The following is a 10,000-nucleotide window of genomic DNA, read 5'->3' as shown; positions in this document are numbered from 1 at the left end:
AAAAAAAAAAAAAAAAAAGATATTTTATTAATATGTTATGTTATGTCCTCTGTAGTGGACACCAGGACTCAGTTGTTAAAAAATTAAAATGACATGAAATTATATGTATAGGCAAAACCAATGGCATTTTAAAATTCTTATGCTGGCATTTAAATCTCTGCACAATCTGGCTCCTCAGTACTTGACTGATTTATTAATACCTTACACATGTCGTAATCTGCGTTCCTCGCAGAGTGGTTTCTTGGTTGTTCCCAAGACACGGCTTTGGTCCAGGGGTGATCGAGCATTTTCTGTCTATGCTCCCAAGCTTTGGATTTCTCTCCCGGCCGACATCAGGGAAGCAAATACATTACTGACTTTTAAATCTCTTCTTAAAACATTTTATTTTAGGATTGCTTTTACTTGATTTTCATTTTTTGTGTTTATTTTTGTATTCAAAGTGTGTAGTTTCTTTGTTGTTATGTTTGCTTGTAAAGCTTTGAGAAAGCAACTTTTAAAGGCGCTATACAAAATAAATGTAGCCTACTATTATTATTATTATTATTATTATTTTTCAATCACCAATAAAAGTTGGGGTTTCATGATTTGTTTTAACTAAAATTTGTATAAAGATGATTCTCAACTATGTTATGAAAGATACAACGGAATGAATTGATGCACCATTTTACTTTATGCAATATGTGGGTAAAATGGCCATAAATGAATATGCAATGTATCTATACACTGTATCTAATTTGCACATCAATGTGTTCTTGGAGCAACATTTAATGAAAAAAGAAGTGTAATAATTGGAGTAATAATCAGCAACATTTTAATAACAATATCTAATATTTCATAGGAATATTGATGTATAATTTATTTCCATATTCTCTTGTTGTGTCAGACATTTTTAAAGACCAAGGATGAGTTGTTTTCATGGTGAAACCTCCAAACATTCGGTATCTCTGAAAAGCCCTGAATCTGCTCTTTACAGGACAGCCAGCTCGTGTCATGTGACATGTGTGGTGTCGGAGAAATGCACTCAAATATAATGACCACTACAGTGGACAAAAGTCTATGCCTGGGTCCCAGGAGGATATGAGCTGTTTGATTGGCTGAGAATCTCACGTGACAGCAGCGCCATCTACCGGTTGGATTTATATGAAACTAAACATCTGTTCAACACAAACTTCTAAATAACATACTGTAACCGGAAACACTTTCATTAATCTCATGTATATTTATTCGAGTCTGTATTGGATTTAAATACAAATATATAATATTAAATAAATAAAATATTATGAATATTAATATTTATAGAACAGTGTGTGCGGAGCATCTGAGCACTTTCTGTACTGCACCTTGATGATCAAAATATGTTTTCATAAACCTTCAGTGATGTGCATGAATCATGAGACCGTTCATTAATCATGTATGCGGTACAGTGATTAATACATCATATGCTGCATGTGTGATAATGATGATAGTGAACATGATAGTGGTGATGCATCAGGACCCGGAACTGCAGAACTTCATTCGACTAGAAACACTTCAGCAGCTCGTCATACAGGTCTTATTAATGTGACATTTTAAAGAGTGCATACGTGTGTTTATAGCGTTTTTAAACGCATGGATGAGAACGCGTCACTGTCCGTAGCCTAGCCTATATGATTTTAATATTTTAACATTAAACGCGCGGTGCCGTGGTGACAGGTGGTTTTCTCCTCAGGTTCTGGATGATGGTGTCGATGGGTCTGATCGGGGTCGTACACGCGCTGCTCAACAGCTGCTCGGTGTTCGGGGTCCTCGCGCTCTCCGGTGCCGCGCTCCTGTGCGCGCTCGCGGCGCGTGTCGAGTTCAAACGGCGCGCGCTGCGATGCTTCAAGCAGCCGCCGCTGAGAAACTGGATCATGGGACACATGGGATTAGTGAGTTTACCTGCATCTGAGACACATATACATATACATATACATATACATATACATATACATATACATATAAAGGTCATTTACAATCACCTGAGACACATATACATAGGCCTATATTCAGCATTACACTTTAAGGTGTCATTGTTACAGTGTAATTATATATTTAAGTACTGATTAAAATTAAGCAGCTACACCTACTATAGGGTCAGGATAGGATTAGAATCCGGTTGAGGGTTAGTTGCATGTAATTATGCATAATTTACTGTTATTACTATGGTACATGTAACATTGCACATGAACCTGTTATTTGTGCATTTTTGACATTTAGCATTGCAATGTCATACTGTTCCAGTAGCTATCCTCTTCTAGTCGCGCCTCTCTGTATGTTTGAGCTAATGCATTTTGCATCAGTAGATGTGTGAAAAGATTGACAGTTGATCTGCAGTGATAAGCAGCTTTGCACCGGAAAACTTGCATCAATAAACGGAAGAAATGTCATGTCTCAAGAGACTGAGAACAACAGGGAAGATGTCCTTAGAAAAGAGGAATGAGTCGAGAAGTGATATTGCATTGTTATTAAGTTGTACAACTGAGCATGCGTGCCGTGAGAATGTCGTATATCTGGCATGAGAAGTAGAAAAACGGGTTCTGCTCATATATGCCCTTTAGATTTACGAGCACGCATGCCCAGTTAAGAAGCTCAATTCATCAGCTGAAACTTTCACTCAGGACCTGGACTCGATGTTTACTGCAAAACCTCGTTATCTATTATATCAGAGCTCATGGTTTGAGATGCAAACAAGGGCTTCTTTTTTTTAGAGAGCGGGTTTCCTCATCATGAGTTAGGTTAGGGTTAGGGTTAATATAACATAACTAATGCGCGGTTATTTGCATCTTTTATGTGTTTTTTGTTTGTTATTATGTATTATTATGTATTATCAGAATACTTCCTGCTGTATATACAAATACATATGCAGATTTTCAGTATGCATGAATACCAAAGTGATTCACTAGATTTGAATGTGCAATACTGGATACACTGCAATGCTGGACTTCAGTGTGAGGAAAGAACAGGAAGGGGGTTTTTCTCATCAATCTTAACTAATAATTCAACTGCCAAAATTTAAGACATTTTCAGTGTCCTTTACTGATGGGGTTTCTTACATTTTTTAGACGCCAAATTATGATGGAGGATCTAACATTTAGCACCTATGCATAAAGACCCACTTGATACATGTGAAAAATGTACATTTTAAATGTGTAAAATTAATGTAAAAATTAATAATTCGTTTTAATTGTTACATTATTTTTCCCCTCACTATATTACTGTACTGTTATTTACTTAAATAAAATTATACTTTTTAATTTATATACATTTGATTTATTTTAATCAAATGTATTTATTTGAATTCATATAATTTTATTGTAGTATTTTTTCTTATTTATTTTGATCAAATTTTATTTAAATGTATACTATTTTAATACATTGTCCTATATATTTTGATCAAATTTATTTATTTAAATTTACATTACTTTATTCTAATACATTTTCTTATTTATTTTAATCAAATATATTTATTTATGTATTTATTTAAATTTATATTGTTTTGGTCAATTTTACTTATTTTAATGTATACTGCTTTATTCTAATACATTTTTTATTTATTTTAATCAAATGTATTTATTTTAATTTATATTGTTTTATTGTAATACATTTTCTTATTTATTCTAATCAAATATATTTATTTATTTATTTAAATGTATATTATTTTAATCAAATGTATTTATTTTAATTTATATTGTTTTATTGTAAAACATTTTCTTATTTATTTTAATCAAATTTATTTTATTTTAATTTATATTGTTTTATTGTAAAACATTTTCTTATTTATTTTAATCAAATATATTTATTTTTATTTATATTGTTTTATTGTAAAACATTTTGTTATTTATTTTATAATCAAATATTTTTTTATATTAATTTATTTTAATAAAATTTCTTTTCATCAAATTTATTTATTAATGTATATTTATATTATTTTATTTTAAGATTTTTTTTATTTAAATCAAATTTACATAATTTTTATTTTAATACTTTTTCTTATTTTAATCAAATGTATTAATTTGAACTTATATTATCTTATATTAATACATTTTCCTATTTTAATCAAATGTATTTCTCTTTAATACTCAGTTGAGTCTGAACCCGCTTCAGTCCCTCAGGCCCACAGGAGCAGAACACAGAGCAACACCTCGAGTGTTAAAGCCACACGTCTGTGCTTTCAGCAGAAGCCTGTGAGTGTTTCTCCACTGAACGAGCGTGTGTGTGTGTGTGTGTGTGTGTGTGTGTGTCAGATGGGCCATAACGAAGAGGGCCTCCAGGCCGTTGATGATCTGATCCGGAGGTACGTTCACTCCTGCTCCTGGTATCTCGGCCCCTTCTATAACATGGTCCGTCTTTTCCACCCAGACTACATCAAATCCCTCCTGACGGCCTCGGGTAATTATTATTATTATTAATATTACATGCACATCTGTCTGTCAAACACCAGAAATCATGAACACTGACACAAGCTACAGTGACATCATTCTCATATATTACCCAGAATCCCCATTACTGTTGTCTTTTACAGTCTGAAATGGAAACTAAAAAGTGAATTTTCTTGCTGAATATTCCAGAAGTTTGAAACTCTTTATGTTTGTTCTGCAGCTCAAATTACCTTTAAAGACAGGATCTTTTATGGCTTTATGAAACCCTGGTTGGGTAAGTGATGTTCTCACACTCACACACTCTCTCACACACACACACACACACACACACACACACACACACACACACACACACACACACACACACACACACACACACACACACACACACACACACACACACACACACACACACACACACACACACACACAGAGAGACACACTCACACACTCTTTCACTCACTCTCACACACACACACACACACACACACACACACACACACACACACACTCTTTCACTCACTCTCACACACACACACACACACACACACACACACACACACACACACACACACACACTCACACTCTTTCACTCACTCTCACACACACACACACACACACACACACACACACACACACACACACACACACACACACACCCTTTCCTAAACGGAACTGAGCTGCAATCTAGAATAGAGAGGAAGCTTATAGTTTTCATGTGTGTCACAACATAATTAGCAGATTTACATTTGTTAGTTCATGTTTTCATTTGACATTTAAAATGTTACAAAAGATTCAATTTTAAATAAACGCTGTTCTTTTGAACTTTCTGTTCATCAAAGAATCCTGACAAATAAAATGTATCTCAGTTTCCACAGAAATATGAAGTTTTCAACACTGATAATAATCATAAATGTTTCTTGATCATCAAATCCTCATATTAGAGTGATTTCTGAAGGATCATGTGACACTGAAGACTGGAGTAATGATGCTGAACATTCAGCTTTGATCACAGGAATAAATTACGCTTTACTGTATATTCATATAGAAAACCGATGATTTACATTACAATAATATTTCACTATTTTTACAGTATTTTTGATCAAATAAATGCCGCTTTGATGAGCAGAAAACCCCTATCTTCTGAACGCTGATGTAAGGTTACAGCTAAAGCTCTTTGTGTGTGTGTGTGTGTGTGTGTGTGTGTGTGTGTGTGTGTGTGTGTGTGTGTGTTACAGGGCACTGTCTTCTTCTTCAGGAAGGTCAGGAATGGTCTCGCCACCGGAAACTTTTAACTCCGGCGTTCCACTTCGACATCCTCAAAAAATACGTTCACATTTTCAACCAGTCCACCAACATCATGCATGTACGTCTCACACACACACACACACACACACACACACACACACACTGAAGCTGCTTTACTGGCAGAGACTCTGTAAGTCGCAGCTTTGACGGTTCAGTTCCTGCTGATGTTCATGTGTTGCACGCTCAAACACGTCTCACGCTTATCTCATCACAACATCCGCACGCTCACAGATAAGCATCTGAGAAAGAGGAGAGAAAGGGTAACACTTTATTACACAGTGTCCTTGTTACACATGTTACATGTACTTACCATAGTAATAACTGTAAATTATGCATAATTACATGTAACTAACCCTCAACCAAACCCTAACCCTACACTAACCCTATAGTAAGTACATGTGGTTAATTATTATTCTCAGTACTTAAATATATAATTACACTGTAACAATGACCCGTAAAGTGTAACCCTTTATTTTAAGATGTCCTTGTTATAATATAATAATACATTTAAGTACTGAGAATAATAATTAAATATACTCACTATAGGGTTAAAGTTAGGATTAGGCTTGTTTTAGGGTTAGTTGCATGTAATTATGCATCATTTATAATTATTAGTTGACTATAGTAACTTCATGTAAAGGACACTGTGTAATAAAGTGTTAGTAAAGAATCTCACAAAATAATAATCAAGCCTGTTTTTATGGACATTAAATTATTTTAGCACTATTATAGTTTTTATTAATATTTTGAATTAGTTATTTTTAGTTTTAGTTGTTTCTGTTATTTTGATTAAATTCTATATATTTTTAAGAATATATTTATTACAGTTTTAGTTATTTTAGTACTTAAACTAAATGAAAATAAAATGTTGAATTAAATATAAATAATTCAATAAGTTTTTTTTTTATTTGATTTTTTTTTTATATGTAATTATTAAAATGAGTTTATTATTTTTAAATAAATTATATTATATTATTACATTTTTTATTTTAAGTTTATTTTAATAAATGATTGTGACATTATTTTCATGACAATTTCCCCCAAAATTATTTTAGTACTTCAACTAATCACAAATAATCATGTTGCCTTTTACATTTTTATATTTTATTTCAGGTAATATTTATTTTTATTTAAATTAAAAAAAAGAAAGTGTTTTTTAATGGTTTTAACAATAATATCCCTGATTGTGGCATTATTTTCATACCAATTTTCCCCCATTAATGTATTTTAATGTTCCTAAAATTTGGGTAGTGAAACAGTGATCTGGACATGTTTTGGTGAGATGTGTGTGTGTGTGTGTGTGTGTGTGTGTGTGTATTCTTCCTGTTTTAAGTGTGTGAACTCAAGTCTTCATTTGTCCTGATGTGTGAGGAGGAACTTTCCTCTGTGGTTGATGTGTTGCTGTGTGTTGTTGAAGAGTAAATGGCGCCTCCTGCTGGCCGAAGGACAGAACAGCCTGGACATGTTTGAGCACATGAGCTCCATGACTCTGGACAGCCTCCTCAAATGCACCTTCAGCTGTGACAGTCACTGTCAGGGGTCAGTGTCACACACACACACAGAGAGACACACACACACACACACACACACACACACACACACACACACACACAGTCAAACCAAACTTTATTCACACACCTTCAACATTTCTCACATTATCTCAGTTTATTCACTATAGTTTAGAAAATGGTAATAAAATATGAGCAGAACTCAGAGTTATGAACTCAGTTGATATTTGACTGGTTTTGTCCGTCCTTCTGTTAGACTGTCTCACACATGAATTATGTTGAATATCTGTCAGCTGTTAAATTTAACTACACAATTAGATAATACCAGTTTAGCTCAACCAATCACCAAGCAATGCTTCATTGTGTTCAGTCTGTTTGTAAAAAGAGCATTAGCAATTAAAGACAAACACACTTCAGCAAAACATGATCAGCTCAAAGTGTCCCAATCATTTTTATACTGTATGAAGAATATTTGGGTATAAATGTCACAATTTACTTTATTTTGCTCTCCTCATTTACATAAATGAACTATATCCTGTGTCCTGATCACACTAGTGAAAAATGTCAACAATTATATCTGGTGTCTGAATAATATTTGGTTTGACTGTATATACAACAAAACACAATCATAATATCTCTCTCTCTCTCTCTCTCTCTCTCTCTCTCTCTACCTCCCCCCCCCCCCTCCCTCTCTCTCTCTCTCTCTCCCTCTCTCCCTCTCTCCCTCAGGAAACCCAGTGAGTACATCTCCGCTGTCCTGGATCTGTCTAAGCTGCTGGTTCAGAGACAGCACTATCTGCCGTATCACTGGGACTGGTTATACTGGCGCTCTGAACAGGGACGGCGCTTCCGCAAGGCTTGCAATATCGTTCACAGTTTCACTGCGAAAATCGTCCAAGAACGGCGTTCCCAACTCAAACAACAGGGATCCGCACAGAGCGGCTCGGAAAACCAGGAATACACAGGAGGATTCAAGAAGAAGGACACGGACCTCATCGACTTACTGCTTCTGTCAAAGGCACGTCGTTTCTTAACAACAATCATTACAGGGGTGATCGGATGCACAATTCACTTTTATATGGTGTTTGCAGATGAATGTGTGTTTGCAGTGTGTGGACATATTTCCCATATTAGCATATTGCCGCCCCTCAGCCATTTGTATACTGTCCTCCAAGGTATCACTTTACATGTTAAACAGTTGCTCATTATCACTTAAAGAGACATGCACCTCATTATCACTTAAAGAGACATGCACCTCATTATCGCTTAAAGAGACATGCACCTCATTATCGCTTAAAGAGACATGCACCTCATTATCGCTTAAAGAGACATGCACCTCATTATCGCTTAAAGAGACATGCACCTCATTATCGCTTAAAGAGACATGCACCTCATTATCACTTAAAGAGACATGCACCTCATTATCACTTAAAGAGACATGCACCTCATTATCACTTAAAGAGACATGCACCTCATTATCACTTAAAGAGACATACACATCATTATCATTTAAAGAGACATGCACCTCATTATCACTTAAAGAGACATGCACCTCATTATCACTTAAAGAGACATGCACCTCATTATCACTTAAAGAGACATGCACCGAAACGGGTTGCTGTGAACAGAGCCGTTTTTGAGGAGGTAAAAGGGTGTTGTTTTACACAACGATTGAGGAATTTTAACCAAAGTATGTTACAAACTTTACATGAAGACCCTAAACTTTAGGGACCCTAAACTTTAATATGATTCTTTAGGGCCTAAAGAATCATACCAACTTGTGGAAAATGGGCATCCGATGATCCCTTTAAGATTTTGTTGGTGTATAAGTATCTTATGCTCAACAAGGCTGCGTTTATTTGATTTTCAACTGTCAAAAATTCTAATCTAAACACACTGAAGTCTATTAGAGTCATTTCAAGCTTTTACTTACTTTTACAGTCACTTTAAAACTTTCTCAAGCCAACATCAAAGTTTTTTCACATGATCCTTCAGAAATCATTTTAATATGCTGATTTGCTTCTCAAGAAACATTTACTTTTTCTTTGATTCTTTGATGAATATATAGTTTAAAAGAGCAGCATTTATTTGAAATAGAATCTTTTGTAACATTATAAACGTCTTTACTGTCACTTTTTATCAATTTAATGGATCCTTGCTGAATAAAAGTATTGATTTCTGTTTCTTTAAAAAACAATATTAATGACCCCAAACTTTTAAATGGGAATGTATGACGGATTCCACAAACATATGAACTGTTTTAAACACTGATAATAATCATAAATGTTTCTTGAGCATCAAATCATCATATTAGAGTGATTTCTGAAGGATCATGTGACACTGAAGACTGGAGTAATGATGCTGAACATTCAGCTTTGATCACAGGAATAAATTACACTTTACTGTATATTCACATAGAAAACAGATGATTTACATTACAATAATATTTCGCAATTTTTACAGTATTTTTGATAAATTAAATGCTGCTTTGGTGAGCAGAAGAGACTCTTTCAGAAACTTTAAACAATCGTGTTTATTCCACACTTCTGGCCGGTAGAGTGTTTATCCCGAACTAAAGGAAGTGTTCCTGATGGATATGTGAAGGTAATATATTTAATGCAGTTTTCTGCTGTTCAGGATGAGAACGACGAGGGACTCACGAACGAGGAGATCCAGGCACATGCAGATATGTTCATGTTTGCAGGCGAGTCCAAGCTCATAATCACTGGATTTTTTTTACACACACACACACACACACACACACACACACACACACACACACACACA

The 10,000-nt window shown here is 34.6% G+C and overlaps 1 protein-coding gene across 1 annotated transcript in view; it reads left to right on the top strand.

The window, feature by feature from the left end:
• The first annotated feature begins 1,411 nt into the window (after nucleotides 1-1,411).
• Nucleotides 1,412-10,000, top strand: part of cyp4f3 (cytochrome P450, family 4, subfamily F, polypeptide 3) — an 11,684-nt gene continuing 3,095 nt past the window's right edge. Inside the window, exons 1-8 of the mRNA XM_084434234.1 lie at nucleotides 1,412-1,549; nucleotides 1,709-1,907; nucleotides 4,263-4,407; nucleotides 4,618-4,671; nucleotides 5,636-5,763; nucleotides 7,123-7,244; nucleotides 7,943-8,231; nucleotides 9,851-9,917. Coding sequence (XP_084290360.1) covers nucleotides 1,716-1,907; nucleotides 4,263-4,407; nucleotides 4,618-4,671; nucleotides 5,636-5,763; nucleotides 7,123-7,244; nucleotides 7,943-8,231; nucleotides 9,851-9,917 — 997 coding nt within the window. The 5' untranslated portion in view covers nucleotides 1,412-1,549; nucleotides 1,709-1,715. The remainder of the gene's footprint in view (nucleotides 1,550-1,708; nucleotides 1,908-4,262; nucleotides 4,408-4,617; nucleotides 4,672-5,635; nucleotides 5,764-7,122; nucleotides 7,245-7,942; nucleotides 8,232-9,850; nucleotides 9,918-10,000) is intronic.

This window comes from Rutilus rutilus (genome assembly GCF_951802725.1).
Source record: "Rutilus rutilus genome assembly, chromosome: 16".
Lineage (NCBI taxonomy): Eukaryota > Metazoa > Chordata > Actinopteri > Cypriniformes > Leuciscidae > Rutilus > Rutilus rutilus.
This window is presented reverse-complemented; position numbering and strand designations above follow the sequence as displayed.